Raw genomic sequence first — 19,113 nt, 5'->3', positions numbered from 1 at the left:
GCTATAACTATCTTTGGATTTTGAGAGAACTAACACTTGGAAGATTAGAGGGGTAGGACAATAGTTGCATGGTAGATAAGCATGCTGGACAATTTCCTTTACAGGCCAAGTGGGATGAAGGTTGTCTGTGAGGGCTGCTGCAGTTTGGTCTACAGTTTCATCAAGTTCAACCAGATTAGGAGTATGACAATTTTGATGCCATATGAATCTATTCAGGACCAAAGTTAAGACGCTTGCCTTGAACAAACATCTTGTGGTAGAAGGGGTGGCCTTCAACTATAATTCCTCTACATAGCAGACTGAACCAAACAAGCCTGCATTGTGAAAATTTTGATCAATTCTATGATCTCCAAATGACCCCACATTTATATTCTGTTCATTTATTAATTTTTTAAGGATCAACTTGACATAACATTTGAAGCAGCTAGGGTCTCGGAACACTTTTTGTTCTTCAACCCTTATTCTTTCTTCCCGTTTTCTGGCTGCTTTAATAGCATCAGCTAGTATATTGGGCACACTTGCCTCTTTCATTTTTTTGTTCCTCTGTGCAGCATTGGTGGGAACATTAGGGTTTTTGGTACAGGATTTCATGATTTTACTTACACATTATGGGTCTTAAACCTATAGTTAAGACTAAAGGTGTTCATAATTCGGTTAAAACCGAATTGATCTAAGTCGGTTAATCTTTCGGTGGCCGAATTTAGTTCGATCGGAAATTGATTAATGACTTTTTAAAATTTTGGTTATAAGCTAATTTAGTTTGAAATCGAGTAATTAACCAAAATAAATCATATATATTATATATAATGTTAACTTTTGCTTGGTTGTTAACTTTAAAATTTATTTTGTGTTTCTAATGTCTTATTTATTGTTCTCACCCCTTTAAAACAAAAATTTAACTATTAAAAAGAAAATAAATATTAGCAGTGTATTTTATATTTTTAATATTTATTTTAATCAAAAGACAAAAATATATAAATTTTGGTTAATTCAATTAACGATCAAATTAACCAAAATATTTCAATTTGATTAATATGTTTAAAAAAATTGATTCAATTAACGGTTAAAAATTTTTATATTTCAAATAATTCAATTAATAATAATTGATTCAAGTATTAACCGGATCAATCATTTGAACACCATAACTTAATAACCATGTTTTCATCAATACCAAGACTTCTTTAGCTTTAAATATTTTTTAATTTCTAAAACTAAGTAACTTATAATAACATCACTGAATAGGACGACTCAAATTGAATGTTGTACACTAATCAAGAAAACTTGTTTTTTTAACTCAATGCAACCGGGTAGGAATGATCCGGAAAGATAGGTACCGGGTCGAGAATAACGGGCTTTTTTTTTTTTGTTGTTGTTGTTGTTGGTGTTGAAGGTTGTTTAGCAATGTCATTATAATTTTGCGAGAGAACCTAGGGGTTGTTTTTGCAAATTTGAAATGTTTAAACAAGCCTGAGTTTAGGGTTTTCTAACTTTGAAAAAAGAATTTCACTCCCAAACCTTCGAAGGCTCCTTTTTTATTTTTATTTTTACTTGAAGGTCTTTCCTCTCCCCTTTCAACTCACAGTTTTGTCATTCAGGGTTCTCGAGATTTACATTTCCAGGTACTGCCTAACGCTCTTCATTTCCTTCCATGGAAAATTCGATCAACTTTCTGCTCTTTCTCGACATGGGTTTTTGTTGTAGATGATTCTGATGAATGGGTTTTCAGAATTTAGCTTTCATGCTTTATCCATGGAGTTTCAGTTTTCAGCACCTTGATTGGTTTCTTTGCTGTTATTTATGAGGAAAGGACTTTTTTTTTTTTGGTAAAAAGGAAAGAACTTTATATATAAAAATATCAATTCCTTGGTTTTCATATATTTTATGTGAACACTGGTGTTCATTTGCATCATAGTTATGCAAAGAACAATTTTTTAGTGATACTTTAGGGCCATTATTCTATTTGAAAGTTGTGTTCATACCATTTTGTTGATTAGGTAGCTGTTACTCATTGCGAGTTCCCATTTAGTTTTGTGTCTATGTGTGTGTTCATGAGAGGGCTGACTTTTGATAATGTTGTACTCAGTTGCTTCTTATTGTCTGACAGAAAACAAATGAAGAATGCTTAAAAAAATAATAGAATATTCTAAGGGCCAAGGGATAATGTAATGCACTATGGTGAGATAGTATTAAATGCTGGATTAGTATGGATTTTCATGTGATTGATTCAGAAGGGGGCTTGAGCCATCATGGAATGTCAGATGATGGGGATGCTGAACCTAGTGAAGGTGGAGAAGCAAATCATGTGGAGAATTCTTTAGCTTGTGAAGAAGATGGGATTTCTGAACCATATGTGGGCATGGAATTTAATTCTGAAGATGCTGCTAGAACTTTCTATGATGAGTATGCTAGACGTATGGGATTTAGCTCCAAAGCCGGTCATTTTTCTTCACAGTATAAAACTGATGGGACAATAGTTGCTAGGGAGTTTGTCTGTGGCAGAGAGGGTTTGAAAAGGTCTGCTGAAAGCTGCAGTGCAATGATTAGGATAGAGTTAAAAGGAGAAAAGTGGGTTGTTATAAAGTTTGTGAAGGAGCATAGCCATTCAGTGGTGAGTTCCAGGAAAGTGCATTACCTTCGTCCCCGCAGGCACTTTGCTGGTGCTGCAAAGACCATGGCTGATAGTTACCAAGGAGTTGGAGTTGTACCTAGTGGTATGATGTATGTTTCTATGGATGGAAACCATGTCTCCATGGATGCAAACAACCGTGGCATTAGGAAAACTCCTCCAGCAGAAGCAAATTGCTCAGGCAAGAATGTTGGGACACTGAACTATGTACTTAGGCCAGTTAACAGAAAGAGAACGCTGGGGAGGGATGCTCAAAATCTGCTTGATTATTTCAAGAAAATGCAGGCTGAGAACCCTGGTTTCTTTTATGCAATACAGCTGGATGAGGATAATTGTATGGCTAATGTGTTTTGGGCTGATGCAAGGTCAAGGACAGCCTACATGCATTTCGGTGATGCTGTTAAACTGGATACAAGTTACAGGGTAAATCAGTATAGGGTGCCGTTTGCTCCATTTACAGGGCTGAACCATCATGGTCAGGTGATTTTATTCGGTTGTGCATTACTATTTGATGACTCTGAGGCATCTTTTGTTTGGCTTTTCAAGACATTTCTCACGGCAATGAATGATCGTCGACCTGTCTCCTTAATCACTGATCAAGACAGAGCCATACAAACAGCAATGTCTCAGGTGTTTCCTGGTGTTCGGCACTGTATTAATAAGTGGCATGTTTTAAGAGAAGGCCCAGAGAAGTTGACACATATATTTCATGTGCATCCTAATTTTCAGGCGGAACTGTATAATTGCATAAATTTGACTGAAACTATTGAGGAGTTTGAATTATCTTGGAGTTCTATTATTGAAAAGTATAATCTTGGGGCACATGATTGGCTTCACTCACTATATAATGCTCGAGCTCAATGGGTCCCTGTTTATTTTCGGGATTCCTTTTTTGCTGCAATAACTCCCAATCAAGGATTTGATGGCTCTTTTTTTGATGGATTTGTGAATCAACAGACCACGTTACCTATCTTCTTTAGACAGTATGAACTAGCAATAGAGAACTGGTTTGAAAGGGAGATTGAAGCTGATTTTGACACAATATGCACCACACCAGTCCTGCGGACACCATCACCTATGGAGAAACAGGCAGCTGATCTATATACAAGGAAAATTTTCACAAAATTTCAAGAAGAACTAGTTGAAACTTTTGTTTACACTGCTAATAGAATTGAAGGTGATGGAGCTATCAGCACATTCAGAGTTGCAAAGTATGAGGATGTCAACAAAGTGTACATAGTAACATTAAACTACCCTGAAATAAGAGCTAATTGTAGCTGCCAAATGTTTGAGTATTCTGGCATCCTTTGTAGACATATTTTAACGGTCTTCACTGTGACAAATGTACTTACATTACCACCACATTACATTCTGAAACGATGGACACGAAATGCAAAGTCTGGGGTTGGAACTGATGAATGTGGTGGCGACTTGCATGGTCAGGAGTCCTTGGCATCAAGGTATAATAGTTTGTGTCGGGAAGCAATCAAATATGCAGAAGATGGGGCAATAGCTACTGAGACTTACAATGTTGCAATGGCGGCTCTTAACGAAGTTGGGAAGAAGGTTTCTGTTGTAAAGAAAACTGTTGCAAAACTTGCATCTCCCGACTCACTGGCCACTGGTGCTGCCTATGATGACAAGAAGAGCTCAACATCAGCACCAGATACAGCCCCTTCGCTATGGCCGCAGCAAGATGAAACTACACGTCATTTCAATCTTAATGACACTGGTACTCCAGCTCAATCTGTCTCAGATTTGAATCTGCCACGCATGGCACCTGTTTCCCTTCATCGGGATGATACTCATCCTGATAACATGGTACAATAAATGATTATTCATTTTGCTTTAATGTCATTCATTTATCCATTGGTTTTGAATTGAAGAACAGTATACTGAATGAACCTTTATGGGTATATTTGATGTAGCCGGTTCTTCCTTGTTTGAAGTCAATGAGATGGTTAATGGAGAACAAGAATTCTAAACCTGGAAATAGGTTGGCAGTCATTATTTTAAAGGTATATGCATAGTAGAATTCTAATAGTCAGTGAGTACATAAAATCCCGAGTTGCAACTTAATTTTTTACTTGTGTCAAGCCATTTTCTTATGCATATCTGATATATAATTGATACAGTTGCAAGATTATAGCAATAGTCCATCAGCTGAAATGGATGTTAAGTTTCAGCTCTCAAGGATTACTTTAGAACCCATGTTGAGGTCAATGGCTTATATCAGTGAACAGCTTTCTACCCCAGCTAACAGGGTTGCCGTCATCAATTTGAAGGTATGTTAATCCATAGTTAAGCCATAATCTTCCATAATGATTATGATATTTTACGATTCATTTTCTGGTGTTGTGTACTTTGTACTAATCTATGGATTTCAAACAGATTTATGTTGAATCTACGATATGAGTCTTGCTTTGACATTTCTGTTCATGATGTAGTGGCAATTAACATGTCTCGAAGATTTGTTACTTTTGTTGCTTCTAGTGCATAAATTCTTTGTCCCTTGGACAACAAAAGCATGGTTTTCTTGATAACCCTTTTGTCTTATTGCTTACTAGAATTTCCTTTATTTCATCTTCTCTTACAGCTTCAAGACACCGAGACTAGTACAGGAGAGTCGGAGGTTAAATTCCAGGTGTCCAGGGATACATTAGGAGCAATGTTGAGATCAATGGCGTACATCCGGGAGCAGCTTTCGAGTGTTGTAAGCATCCTCCTTTTTTCTAACTACTTGCAATTTACCCTAGAATTTCATAGGCGTAAACGATGCAATGGATACGTGGTATTATTTCATTGTAGGATCCTCCGGCCCTTACTAAATCTTAATGTACCTTCATATTATAATCTTAATTAATTTTTACTTTTTTTTTTTGCAGTGCGAACCACAAGCAGAGCCTTTACCAAAGAAGCATAGGAAATAAAAAGGGCAATGAAGTTGGGGATGAGTGGTCGTCTACATGCCATGCCATCGTGCGTCAGTGACAGATAGCAACAAGGTGATGATGATGATGATGATAATGGGAGTGCTCCTGCTTGTGTATTGAATGGAATTTTTTTGCCCTTTCTCTGTAATTTGTTCCTGTTTGGGTAAGCACGTTGTGCAACATACAACATACATGTAGAAAACAAGAAAAAAGGTGAATCAATCATAATGTGAATACAACCATTACTTTTAAGGATCAGGTTTTTTTCCATTTTGGGAAGTTGAACTGTGAATCGTAATTATGCATTTATTTAAGATTTTAGTTTCATAAAAAGTAAGAAACAGCCAGCTAAATATCAACAAAGGCAGGAACCATTTTATTATCAAGTATATGAAATGGTCACCTCTATTTAACACTACGAAGATCCAAAGACCAAACCAATAAGCAGCTACCTCTACCCGGAAAACCTACTCAGCTTAAAAAGAGAAAAAAAAATCCATTTTTCACCAAATACAAATTTGTTAACCATTGTATGTCCCACGCTATCCCCCTGTTCATAAATCTCTCTTTTCAAGTAGGTTAATATGGGACAAAAAAATATATAAGACTGGTCGCAGCAATTACACACAAGACTTGGACTACTCTTAATCGCACAGCTATAGTACCCACCCACCAGCGAAGTTTAAGAAATGCTGCAATGTCAATACGCTACTCGCTGATTCAGCATTTGAATCGTGAAATAACAGCATTTGACCTTGGATTGTTTGACGAATTAACTCGCTGATTCAGTCGGGTGCATCGTTCCTTCCATTGCTTGTACCTACAAACTCCGATAGTCTATAACTGTGACTTCGTCCTCAGGTGCATCTAAGTCTTGGTAACTGCATGAAAGAAAAAAGGGGAAGGTTTATTAGTCTGACTGTAACCAAAATAACATGCACAATATTCATCTGAGCTGATGCAGAGTTAACATAGCACCTCTCTCTTTCCAAAAAACAAATCAAAATGGATATCGCTCTTGTTGCATTGATTAGTATAGATAATCGGATTTTATGAGAAAGAAACGACGAGTCAAAGTGAAGAGGGGAGGGGAGTCATGCGACCACCTTGCGATGTGAATATAGATTTAATACGGCCCTTTGTATTCCATAGTTACATGGAACACGAGCCACCTCGAAATTTATAAATAACAAGTTTCCCACCTATATTTGAAAAAAACACTGCTGGAATAACAGCATAGATCCCAACACCATTTATGATAAACATACATTTTCTGAATTTATCAAATTATAAATTTTAGTTAAGTTTATGCTCTGAAAGTTCAATGGCTGAAACATCCTATTGGTTTGGGAACAGTAGTAAGCATGCTTACCTACGTAAGTGCCGAGGATCTTGTCGGAAGCCAGGAGGCAAAAGAAAGGGGGCCGGTCCACTTAAATTAGGTCCAGGGCGTCCACTTCTACTATTGCCTTCAAAAGGAGGACCACCCCGCTCTCTGAACACTTGCATTGCAAGTTCAGGTGGAGCTGGAACGAAGGGCCCCAATGGACTGCGATCACACATATAAGTTATCACAAAAATAATAAGTTAACTACCACTCCATGCAGAACAGCACAAGACTTACCCAGCACCGGGAACAGGCATCAATACTGGTGGAGGTGCAATATCTGAAGAAAATGGAGCTGCAACATGCATCCCTTGTCCACTAAAAGAGTCAAACATAGGATCATCATGGTTCCCCCCATCAGGACCATCATTGTTGGACGGAAAATCACTTGATTGAGGGTTCTCAGATCTATCAAATCTGTCACTACCATTAGCTCGATTATCACGTTCTCTGCGTAAGCCACGTTCATCTTTCAAGCGATTTTCCATTATTTTACGTCTCTGAGGCTTGTCCTTCTGCAAGAAGATACAAATTATGAAAAAAAGGGGGAAAGTGAAATTAGAAAAGCACTCTAAGCAATCATAAAACCAAACAACAATAATTATAGCATACCGGTATGGGTTGCTGCATAACAGGTGTCCCACCAGGCGCATCTGGATCACTGTGAATGGCAACAATGAATATCTTATAGATGTATTCTTCAAATAAAAATATAAAAAAGTAATATGCAGCATATAAGACCTAACATACTTCATGTAGTTCTGGAAATAGAGCTCTTCACGCACTTTAGACGTTAGCTCAATCACAAGTTCCGGATGTTTCAGTTTAAGATGCTTGTGCACAAATTCTGCAGCATGAAAGAGCTTTGTGCAACCCTTAGCACCACAACCATACTTCCAACCATACTTTTCATCCCTTATCTTCCGGACAAAAGGATCCAAAGATTCAACAGCGGCAGCATCTAATTTGTCCTTAGCAGTCATCACTTCCAAAGGATCTTGACCTCTCAATCTATCTTGCCAGTATGAGTCCAGTTTCTTTTCCCACTCAGACCCATTACTAGTAATATCAGAACTCTTTCCCTCTGCTCTCACGTGCCTAAAACCCTTAGCTTCACTAGTTTCAATCATACCGTAGTAATCCACACCATGGACACGCCACAAGTAAGTTATAAGAGTATCAAGAAGCTCAACACCTTCCAGGCCTTTTACAGAAGTCAAGCCACGTACAATAATCACTGGGCCTGCAAAACTACCATGATATTTGTCCCTACTTATTTTGTCATTGTCCGACCCGCTTAAAATATTTTCCTCAATTCCTTTTTCAGAGTCCAGTTTACGTACGAGGCCCTGTGCTTGTCCAATGTCAATCTGAATTCTTCTGGGATCAGAACTGACTGGATGAGCCTTTGGAGCCAGAGAAAGAATATCAGTTTCTTTAGTAGGTCCCCTACCATGCCGCCTTCTTTTCCCACCAATGTCTGTTTCATCTTCAGAATTAGGTTCACTGGTTTGTCCGGATTTATTTGATGACAAAGCATTGACACCAGGTGTTCTGCACCACAAACATAAATTATTGGGAGCAGCTGGATAGAAATTTGCACAAAGCCAAGTTGAATATACACATAAAATAAGTGGGCACAGCTGATCTTACAAGTCCAGTGTTCCACTCTGCAGATCAAGGAAAAAGTCCTTCGCAACTTTGCGTGCAAGCTCATTCCTCCTAAAAAATAAATGGCAAAAAGAAAATGGAATTCAGAAAAGAATCCAATGATAGCATGATAGAAGACACCAAATCCATCAACAACACAATGCTGGATAATGTAGGACATAAATCCATCAACTTAGTAACAAATTCATGAACTGAAAATCATGAAATATGCAAGTAGAACTAACCTTTCAATAACAGTGACCAAGTTTGTTGGATGATATTTGTCTCTCAACCTACATGCATAAGCAAGTCCAATTAGAAATTTGAGGGGAGTACAGAGGCAGAAAATTCACTTAACAACAAAATGTACCATTCCTCATCTTTGTGGGCATCAAAAAATGCTCTTTTTTGGGTAGATATATACTCTGACTTGTATTCTTGGTACCTACACAGCAAAACGCCACATTTACTAAACATTCCAGATTAAGCTGCAATTCTCATACATGAAAAAAACCAAAATGGTAACATTATTCCACATTTGCACCTGCGCTCAGCTTCAGCTGGTAGTATATCATCCTCAAGCTCTTGAATGAATTGCTTGTATGACATCAATCCTTCTCTGAAAATTTTACTTTATCATATCATACCATTGAATCAGATAAATAAAGATCCAAAATTAGATGATATGAACAACCCCGAAATCAACCTCAACTGAAAGAGGACATAAATGATACCAACAATGCCATGAAATGAAAAATAATTAAAACCTTATCTAAACCAAGAGCCCAAAAACAAGACAGAAGCCAACCTTTGAGTAGTCCCTGAATTAGAAGCATCACCATATCTACCACGGCCTGAATCCCAATCTGCAAAAGCAACATCATTCAGCAACTAAAATAAAACATCATAAATTGAAAAGTTGGATAATTAAGTTGACTGCTGCTGCATTATACGTGCATCATCACTCGATGGAATTTTAGAAGGAACACACCAACTCATTGTAGTGTCATAATTAATAGCAATTATGCATCATTTGATAGATGGTCAAAGTTACATAGGTCATTGGCAACTGATCTACTTTCCAAGTGACAATACTATCTAAAGAAGGGGGAAAAAGGAAATCTAAGTGCAAACCCATGGTTAATCTCCATTTATCATAATTAATCGCATGAAGATATTGGGAAAGTAAATTCTTTATATAACTATCATTAAAAATAATAAATCAAGATTTTATATTAATAACTAAAAAAAAAAAAAACTAATGGGTCTAAAACTGGACCTTTCAAACTATAGTAACAATAAGTGGCAGAAGGAAGGAAAATACAAAGGTCAAAATAGAAGTGCTTCAAGATTATGCCAAGTGCAATAATTGAAGTCAGAAGAAATATAGAAGCATTTAAGAAGTTCCCGGAAAAGATCACCTTGATAACCACCAGAAGAGCGACCAAAGTACCGACCATGAGGCCTATCATCAGGGTAACCGGGTCTGCCCATCATCTCGCGATCATATCCACCACCATAATCATAACCAAACCTAGACCATCAAAAGTGTGTTACAGCGTGAGCAAATCTGAATATAAACAAAACTGCCAGTGAAGATAATAATTCATATATGAATGTATTACATATAAGCCAAATACGAACATAAACAGATCTCCAGAATCCAGTCGTATTAGAAGACACACCGGATAGAAAGCAAAATGAGAAAACAGAATGCATGATTCATTCCACAGGTAACGTTAAATGATTACATAAAACAAATAAATGCAAGATATTCAGAGGAACTCTGGTATTTTTTGCAAAAACAATGTAGCTTTCAATAATAAGAAAAGGAGAGTCAATTGTTGTTATGAAAAACAAAGTATCCATGAAACACGCATGCATTATCAAGAGAGAAATGAAATCAAAAGTTGAATAAATACACAAAACCCTCAAGAAACCAGAGCAAACACTTACACGCCCTTCATTGACCATAAAAATGTTACCCTAACAAGGAAAAAGAAAAACATCTAGCAGAAACATACCCCATGGACCAATCTCCTACATTTAAGGTTCATTTGCAGCTTAAGCAATAGCAATTAGGATTCCTTAGCAGTGTTTGCATTCCAAATAGTCAATCATGGCCGAACAAGGTATATACTACAAAACTATACAGGTCTGCACTTAAACTACTGATTAACAAATTTCCAAGCTTTAACCAGCCAAGCAAAATACAATGTTTAATAAATCAGAAATAAGTCCATGAATTAAACACACCAAAACACCTAAGACGGTTAAAAAAAAAAAAGCAGTTCGAAAACAGATTCAAATTTAGTATCAATACATTTTAATTGTAATTGTAATTACAGACAGAAATCTAAAAAAAAATAAAACATTACCTTCTATCTCCAGGTCCAAATCCGCCTCTAGGGCTCCCTCTCCTCCCTTCATACCCTCCATCCTCACGCCTAGACCTCTTATAAGGCGGAGACCTCCGAGGCGGAGGCGAGTGTCTCCTATCCCTGTAATTCAACGGCGGTGGTGGAGGGCTAATGCTACTACGCCGTTTGTAATCTCTCTCTCTGGTAGGCGGAGGCGGAGGAGAGCGGTTGCGATCGTAGTAGTCGCGGTCCCGTCGCTCACGCGAATCTCGGTCGCGGCGTCGAGGAGGAGGCGGAGCTGGGGGAGAGGAGTTGGGATCGTCAGATGGCGCAAGCTCTCTGTTGTTATTATTGTTGTTATCTTTACGGTCGCCGCCCCTGCGGCGATCTAGAGAATCGACCGGCATGTTTATGACTTCGGCCATGGGGTTGGGTTGGTTAAACGGAACCCTAGAAAGATAGAATATAGAGAACAAAATCTTAAATTATTCCTAATTATTTTGCGGACACTGAGGACCCTCAGTAACTAGAAATGAGTAGCCGATCCGCTCGAGAAAATCAAATATTTATCTTTTACATCTCCTCATCTACCCTTTTTTTCTTTTACACCCATCACTGTAATAAAAAAAATTATGGTATTTAAATAAGTTAGATTAAGCGATAAAAAGATAAATATTTTTTTGAAAATTTTAATCAATTTAAAATTACCGACATTTCTATTTTTTAAGATTTTATCAACTTTTTCTAGTTATTTATGATTCAACAGTTAGTTCAATTAATTGAACACCAATTGTCGGTTTTTATTACATTGGTTCAGGGTCTACAACTACAATTGGGCCGTAAAAAGTTAATTTTGGGTTGGATCGAGGAAACAAAGCCTTTAATTCTAGCCCACAACCTAAATCTCTTTGTGTCAGAATCAGTATATTATTAGTTGTAGATTTTAGGGTTTGTTATGCATGTGGTGAAACTGAACCATTTGTAGCTGCCGCAGTTCCCTTTTCGCCGAAAATCTCCCGTCCTCCGACGACAATGGTTGCCGCCAAGAAGACCGTAAAGACACTTTTACTCGTTTTCTCTTCTTCTTCTTTTTTTTTTTTTTGAATAGTTAACCTAAATTTTCTGAAAACATGCTAATTCATTTTTATGTTGTTGATGATGGTATTTTGATGCAGAAGAAGACCCATGAGAGCATTAACAACAGATTGGCTCTCGTTATGAAAAGTGGGAAATACACTTTGGGTTACAAAACTGTTCTCAAATCTCTCAGAAGCTCCAAAGGTTTTCCATTGTTTCTTTAAAATTGAACTTATTCCTCTCCCATATTGAAATGTCGAGCAATCTGGTTGTTTTTCTGAACATCTCTGTCACTTGTTGTTTGTTTTGTTATATGAAAAATGATGGGTTTGATTTCTTGTTTTGAATAGTAAACTAAAAGTGAATGAATTCCATTTTGGGAGATAGTGTTTAAACAGATTCTGTTTGAAAATCGATTTTTTCCATTTGTGTTGCTAATCTAATGTTGATTGAGCATTGGAAGACATGTATACTTATTTTGTTATGTGTTGTAGGTAAGTTGATTATTATTGCCAACAACTGCCCTCCTCTTAGGAAGTCGGAGATCGAGTATTATGCCATGTTGTGCAAAGTTGGAGTTCACCACTATAATGGAAGTATGTTCCTTAACCCACCATTATAATTACTTAGAATCAATTGTTACTTTTCATATCACATTGAATCGAAATCCATTTTACGATCCCTTCCCTGGCCCTTTCAATTCTTTAGTTTTAGTTATTTGTGAAAAGCCAGATAGAATTGCTTTTTCTAGTGCTGCTGATGGAAATGGTAGAAGGAACGTCTAATCTGTATGTCACTTAGAAGCCATTTGATGAATTATTGATATGGACGATGTTTTTTTTAATTGGTAATATTGTATCTTGATGGAAGCTAACTGTTATTCTAGTTTTCACATGTAAATTGTGATGGTGGTTGGTTTTAATGGTTGACGATTCCCTTAAAAATGTGTGTTCTGTTTTTGCAGACAACGTAGATTTGGGAACTGCTTGTGGCAAATATTTCAGAGTGTGCTGCCTCAGCATTATTGACCCTGGTAAATATAAGGGCATTGATGATAACATGATCGATTTTCATAATCCTCTTTATCTATATATTGTTCTGATTTTGGTAACATCTTGTGTTTTCCAGGTGACTCTGATATTATTAAGAGCATGCCTAGTGATCACTAAGCTACAGCGGATGACATATCTTCATAGGTTTTGTTCTGATATAGTTTCTTCTATTTTTTGGGTAGTTTGAAACATTAATGATACTCTGAAATTCAGAACTTTCTTTGTTGCCATCTTGATGTTCGACTTGTGATGATGATATTATTGGTCTATGTTCTGGAAATTTTGTGAGTCAATTTCGTTTTAAGACTATTGCCATCTTTGTATTTTGTTCTGGTTTACTTCTGCATCTGGATAATCTGTTCTATCTTGCTATCAATTTGCTCATTTGTAGTGTTGTTAAAGGTTGATTGTTTCTGCCATTTCCTTGCATTTTTGAAGGCCTTAAAAGCTTTGCTCAGTAAGATGGAGAAGATTGGAAAGAGTAAAAAAAGTAGTAAGAAAACATGATACATTTTTCAAAATTGAAAGAAAAAGGTAAATTTTTCATCCATTTCTTAGAATTGAAAAATAAAGAGAAAAGAAATTATTAAAATACATAATTTTTAACATTTATTTACTTTACTTTATATTTTTTTATTAGGAATGATTTGTTTTATGTATTAAATAAAAATATCAATTTCTTATTATCTCTAATTTTTATTTTTCCTACCAAGTATGTTAAATTTTTTTCCTCTATTTCCATTCGTCTTTTTCCTTTTCCTTTTCATTTATTTGAGTACACTCAAAACTCTAAAATCACTAATGAAATGTTTGGTTCATCAAATGTAACATTATGGTATGTAATGTTATATTTTAAAATGAGATTATAGTGTTTGAATTTCAACATTTTAATTATTTTGTAATATCACATTATGGCCATCTTGTAATATAAAATGTTAATCGCCTTATTTTTAAGTAATTTTGTAAAATAGGTGCAATCTTAAATTTTGAATTAATGTGCATTTTTATTAAGATTAATTAAAATAAAAATATGTATTTCTCTTCTTAATAAAGAACTAGTAGATGTTATAAATTACAATTATAATAATTATGATTTATAAATTTATTTCAATGTAATTTATTTATTAATATATAAATGGTAATAAAAAGTAAGAATTGTAATAATTTATCATAATTTTATGAAAATTGAGATTAAAAAATTAAATGAACTAAACTTGTTTAAAAAATAAATTCTATAAGAACAATTGAGTAAAATGTGTTTTAGGTAATTTTATATTCATTAATTAAACATTTCAATATTACATTCCAGCCAAATGAAATAATAATCTCACATTCTAACTGTAATCCTATTATGGATTGTAATTTAAGATTCGATGAACCAAATGTTTTCTTAAATGTACACATAGAGATTTTAATATGATATTAACCATTTAGTAATATGATATTAACCATTTAGTATGACAAATTCTTGAATGATTAAAAAATGTACTTGGTAGAGCCAATTTTAGATCCTCAAATCACTGATGTAGCAGTGAAGACCTTGCAAGGTCCACAAAGTTGTTTAAAAGGCTCATTTTCATGGTAATGAGCGAGACCTCAACCTGATGCTGATTCTCTGATAAATAGAGAAGCTTTGGAGTTGGTAGTTCTCATGCATCTCGATAGACATTGTGATCTATAGAAGTACGTGGAGCAGTTGCCGAAAGTGTGGTGCTGGTACTTAGATTTGGGCCAATTATAAACGTATTGCGACCTAAAGTTCAAACCTAAACGAAAGGTCAATCAAGAGGTAGGGAAGCTCATCACTTTTCCACGTAGCTAGCCAACCATTGTGCCTCTTAACTTTGGAACCTATATAGTCTTGCTGTCAAGTTCATTAACACCATGAAAAAGGGTTCAGTGAATCAAAGATAAGCCATGCTATGCATAAAGAAGAAAGAAAACCGCAATTATTGGACCAAACATATTTGTGGGTCGGTTTGTCCCCATTGTCACCACTTCTAAATCCTAATTATGACCATCGAGATCACCTTCCAAAAACACCAACTCTCACCATGCGTCAGATTTTATATTTATGATGCAGTTATTTATACGTATTTTGCTTTATAACCCAAATTAGCACTCCTTATTGGCTTTTGCCTTCATGTGAAATTGGCATCAACCCATGTGTGAGTGACAAGCAAAGATTCCTTAGCAGTGACCCATGTATCCTACCTACTGAAAGCAAAGAAATTAAGTCCAAAACCTCATTAGTTGGCATGAAAAGAAAAAGGTTTAGGGATTGACAAACTGAGCTGACTGACTTATTTGATGTCACTAAAACATTAACTTTAAAGCCTTTTACTTGCTCCTTTATTTCTCATTCTATTTGTTGACCTTTCTTCGGTAAATATAGGAAGGAAGTCCCTGTACTTAGAGATGGATTGTATTTCGATTTTTTTACTGAAAAATAAGTAAATTAGTCTTTCTACATTTTGAAACGTACAAATTAATTATTTAAAATGATATGTTAATTATAGGGATCAAATTAGTAATTAACCATTTAAGTTAATTTTCCATACCATCATTTAACGGATAAACTTTAACAAAAAGACTAATTTACCCCTTTATTACTTCCCATACTTTCAGTATAAATTCATCAACTTCTTCTTCATGAAAAGAGAGGCCCAACTCTTTGAATGCTTCCTGTTTTACCTACCATTCACCATAATTACCCCCCTACCTTTTTAAATAGTTGAACCCTTAAAATTGACAACCTTTCCGAGTTGGCCCCCATTTGTCTATCTAAAATAACTTCACTGTCAATTTTATTTCACCACATTAGCCTAAGAAAGCTAATAAAAATGAAGAAAACCTGGGTTCATTATTGTTTACAAGCACTTAAAGAGTCAACTACACAGGATTTAGATTAATCCCAATGCTTTAACACACAAAAAAGAAAGAAAAAAACATGTGCAAAAGTAGCAAGGTCTCTGAGATTTTAATAGTTTAAAGATATCAAAGATTCCACTGACAGTAAATAATATATAAATGGAATTTATTAACTTATTGCCCAAGAAGCTGATCTCATGCATGGTAAAATACTAAAATATAAAATCCTTTGTTTTGAAATAATATATAATGCCGAAGAAGCTGATATTATCTTCAGATTCTGTTAGCATGCATGGCAAAATGCTAAAATATAAAACCCTAATTTTGATTTAAAACTTAAAAACCATGTTTCTCTTTTATAATAGGGTAAATTCCCTTGTTGGTCACCCAACTTTTAATACGCTTTTATTTTAGATAACTAAAACGAAATTCTTGCAATTTAGTCACCCAACTTTTAGGACACTTTCATTTTAATCAACCAAACGTTAAATCTCTAACAGAAGTTAACTGTACATGCCACGTTATGTTTATATTTTCATTTTGGTCACCCAAAAGATATTTTTTTAAGTATTGATTGGAGTAAAAAAATCAAGGATTAAAGTGAAAAAGCGATAGAAACTAAAACTATAAACAAAAATTGTTAAATTGTACTTGTTTATCCCATTGCGGAAATTTTAAATTTTATTTTTAATTAATATTTTAAATTTCAAAATATCAAATAAATTGTTGAAAGTTTTTATCCATTGATAATGTCAATCGTTTTATTACTATAATATTAATTAATCAATAGATTGTTCTTCTTTTTTTTTGACAAATAATTTATTGTTTTTGGGTAAAAGGGATGAAAAATTAAGAGTTTTGTTAGGGATGGAAGTCAAAATTAATCAATTTAATTACTTGTAAGGATTTTGTTTGCTTTTAGCTTAGCATGCAAGATCCAAGATCATATAATCAAAAGAAATTTGGATTCATGAGAACTATTAAAGACAATAACTTTCATCGATAATTTTAAAATAATTTCAAAACATCAAAATAAATTAAATAAAATGTTGAAAATTACTTACCTATTGATAATGTCAACCAATTTGTTACTATAATTATGAATCGTAATATTTAAAAATTTATTTTTCCAAACTCAAATTTAGAATTTTCAGAATCGTGGGATAAACATGTACAATTTGATAATTTTGTGTATTATTTTAGTTTCTACCTCCTTTTCATTTTAATCATTGATTTTTTATCTCAATCAATACTTAAAAAGATATTTTTGGGTGACTAAAATAAAAGTGCAAAATATGACATGGTGTGTACAGTTAACTGTTGTAAGAGATTTAACACTTAGGTAGTTAAAATGAAAACACCTTAAAGATTAGATAACTAAATTACAAAAATTTCATTTTAAGTGACTAAAATAAAAATACTCTAAAATTTTGATAAGCTTAATTTACCCTTTATAATATTGTTTAACTACTTTTCTGATCAATTATCCTTGGATCTTTCTTCAAATATCTTTTCTTTTGTGTCTTTTAGTAATTAATTTAGTTTATCAAAGTTAATGATGAAAGACTAAATTAAAATTTCAACTTTCTTTTAGCCTTTTCATTTGTGGTCCAAACATGCAAGAAAAACTTTAAGATAAAAGAACGAAGTTAAAGAGAGAAATAACATTAGTTAAATCACACCAACAACCACTCAATTTTGAGGTAGCTAACATAATAGTTACATTAGTTTCATTTCAGTCACTCAACTTTAGAATAATGACAAAACAATCCTTTTTGTTGTTTTCCATTACAGACGTAAAGACAAAGTGACATGGCAGATAACAACTTGCTTGGTGTCATTAACCGTCTAGCTGGCCGGTTAGCACCAATTTAAACAACCATATCAACAACAATTTAGGGTTTATGCAATAAAATAATAAGAGAAAAAGAATAAGAAGTAGAAGAGGAGGAGGAGGAGGAGGAGGAGGAGGAGGAGAAGAAGAAGGAAAAGAGAAAAAAAAATAGAGATGCCTGGAGATAAAACAGATGAAAAACATACTCCCTCCTTTGTAAATCCTATTAGACTTCAATTTCCCTTTTCATAAATCTTTGGGTTTTCAAGGGGGAAATCAATTGGGATACCCTTTTGCTTGAGGTTGACTTACCCGATTTCGGGAATATCTTAGATAATGAACCAGAACAAGTAACAGAACCTCTTCTTCAACCTTGTTCAATCCAGAATCCCGATGAAGAATTGATGGTGTCTTCTTGGATCGAGGAGATCAAAAAGGTTTTGATGAAGGATGATAATTTTGATCATAGGGTTGAGACCCCGATGATGATTTCTTAGCCAATTTACTAGTTGATTCACCTCCTTATAGCAACAAGGATGTGGTTGGCATGGACGATGGTGGTTTGCACAAACAGAGTTAGACCCACACTGACGTCGATAAAGATGATCCCATTGCTAAGAAACAGAGAAGGTATAAATTGATATTCCCAATTTATCGTCTTTGTCTATTGTTCTTTGAAACTTCATTTTGTTTCTATTTTGTAAGTTGCATGTCTAATTTGAAAAAGAGGTGTAATGGCTTACCTGAGGAACTCAAGCTCAATCTCGTTTTTCTTTTAAAGCTTGTTCGATCTTCCCAAATTTCAAACAAACGCAAGTATTTTGCGAATACCCAAAACTGAAGATAATAAATGGTATTACTGCAATTGATGGATTTGAATGGTTTCTTTTTCAGGTAGTCGAGAAACAAAAATGCAACTATGAGATCAAGGGAAAGGAAGAAGATGTATGTTAAAGATCTTAAGATGAAGAGTAGGTATTTAGAAGGGAAATGTAGACGACTGAGCCATGATTTTCAGTGCTTCATTGCTGAGAATCAAGCTCTTCAGATTTTCTTTTCCTCCTCTCTTTAATCACAATCAATTTCTGTTGTTTTGCCCTAAACCAACCCAACCCTTCAAATTTTTTCCTTAAACCCACCCCAAACCTTGACCCTTTAGCTACTTCACCAACGTAGCAAGTTAACTGGCCCCATCAACTAGCTAACTTACCACATCAGTGGTTTCGTTAAGACACTAACGGAAAATGTTAATAAGTGATTGTTTTGTCACTTTTTGATAACGTTAGTTATTATTTTGTCATTTTTCTAAAGTTGAGTGACTTT

General features: G+C 34.8%; 3 protein-coding genes across 6 annotated transcripts; 2 read left to right on the top strand and 1 right to left on the bottom strand.

The window, feature by feature from the left end:
- Window positions 1–1,195: 1,195 nt before the first annotated feature.
- LOC108469572 (protein FAR1-RELATED SEQUENCE 3-like) lies at window positions 1,196–5,811 on the top strand. 3 transcript variants are annotated; one of them, XM_017770470.2, is made up of 6 exons: window positions 1,196–1,619; window positions 2,084–4,447; window positions 4,555–4,644; window positions 4,762–4,911; window positions 5,223–5,339; window positions 5,512–5,811. In XM_017770470.2, the coding sequence occupies exons 2-6, from the start codon at window positions 2,204–2,206 to the stop codon at window positions 5,554–5,556; spliced, it is 2,646 nt and encodes an 881-aa protein (XP_017625959.1). In that variant the 5' UTR covers window positions 1,196–1,619; window positions 2,084–2,203; the 3' UTR covers window positions 5,557–5,811. The 3 variants fall into 3 exon arrangements, with proteins under 3 accessions (XP_017625959.1, XP_052887535.1, XP_017625960.1); XM_053031575.1 differs by having other exon boundaries at window positions 1,197–1,619; window positions 2,105–4,447; window positions 4,813–4,911; XM_017770471.2 differs by having other exon boundaries at window positions 1,197–1,619; window positions 2,105–4,447.
- Window positions 5,812–5,912: 101 nt separating this feature from the next.
- Window positions 5,913–11,598, bottom strand: LOC108469573 (serrate RNA effector molecule-like). 2 transcript variants are annotated; one of them, XM_017770472.2, is made up of 12 exons: window positions 10,975–11,598; window positions 10,018–10,130; window positions 9,405–9,462; window positions 9,141–9,227; window positions 8,967–9,041; window positions 8,842–8,889; window positions 8,600–8,668; window positions 7,697–8,500; window positions 7,559–7,607; window positions 7,184–7,461; window positions 6,932–7,108; window positions 5,913–6,440 (listed from the first exon to the last, which is right to left on the bottom strand). In XM_017770472.2, exons 1-12 carry the CDS (start codon window positions 11,379–11,381, stop codon window positions 6,380–6,382), a joined length of 2,226 nt encoding a protein of 741 aa, XP_017625961.1. In that variant the 5' UTR covers window positions 11,382–11,598; the 3' UTR covers window positions 5,913–6,379. The 2 variants fall into 2 exon arrangements, with proteins under 2 accessions (XP_017625961.1, XP_017625962.1); XM_017770473.2 differs by having other exon boundaries at window positions 9,141–9,215.
- A 260-nt stretch (window positions 11,599–11,858) lies between these two features.
- On the top strand, window positions 11,859–13,365 carry LOC108468855 (60S ribosomal protein L30-like). Its single transcript, XM_017769714.2, has 5 exons — window positions 11,859–12,009; window positions 12,132–12,237; window positions 12,528–12,629; window positions 12,998–13,066; window positions 13,162–13,365. Exons 1-5 carry the CDS (start codon window positions 11,989–11,991, stop codon window positions 13,200–13,202), a joined length of 339 nt encoding a protein of 112 aa, XP_017625203.1. The 5' UTR covers window positions 11,859–11,988; the 3' UTR covers window positions 13,203–13,365.
- The last annotated feature ends 5,748 nt before the right edge of the window (window positions 13,366–19,113 follow it).

The sequence above is a fragment of the Gossypium arboreum genome, chromosome 8 (genome assembly GCF_025698485.1).
Source record: "Gossypium arboreum isolate Shixiya-1 chromosome 8, ASM2569848v2, whole genome shotgun sequence".
Taxonomy (NCBI): domain Eukaryota; kingdom Viridiplantae; phylum Streptophyta; class Magnoliopsida; order Malvales; family Malvaceae; genus Gossypium; species Gossypium arboreum.
This window is presented reverse-complemented; position numbering and strand designations above follow the sequence as displayed.

Coding starts and splice junctions, on each gene's coding strand:
- LOC108469572 (XM_017770470.2), top strand. CDS start 2,204: ATGGATTTTCATGTGATTGATTCAGAAGGGGGCTTGAGCCATCATGGA. Junction 4,448..4,554: donor ATACTCATCCTGATAACATG/GTACAATAAATG, acceptor TATTTGATGTAG/CCGGTTCTTCCTTGTTTGAA. Junction 5,340..5,511: donor GGGAGCAGCTTTCGAGTGTT/GTAAGCATCCTC, acceptor TTTTTTTTGCAG/TGCGAACCACAAGCAGAGCC.
- LOC108469573 (XM_017770472.2), bottom strand. CDS start 11,381: ATGGCCGAAGTCATAAACATGCCGGTCGATTCTCTAGATCGCCGCAGG. Junction 9,042..9,140: donor CCAGCTGAAGCTGAGCGCAG/GTGCAAATGTGG, acceptor TTTGCTGTGTAG/GTACCAAGAATACAAGTCAG. Junction 7,109..7,183: donor ATGCCTGTTCCCGGTGCTGG/GTAAGTCTTGTG, acceptor GTGTGATCGCAG/TCCATTGGGGCCCTTCGTTC.
- LOC108468855 (XM_017769714.2), top strand. CDS start 11,989: ATGGTTGCCGCCAAGAAGACC. Junction 12,238..12,527: donor ATCTCTCAGAAGCTCCAAAG/GTTTTCCATTGT, acceptor TATGTGTTGTAG/GTAAGTTGATTATTATTGCC. Junction 13,067..13,161: donor CCTCAGCATTATTGACCCTG/GTAAATATAAGG, acceptor TGTGTTTTCCAG/GTGACTCTGATATTATTAAG.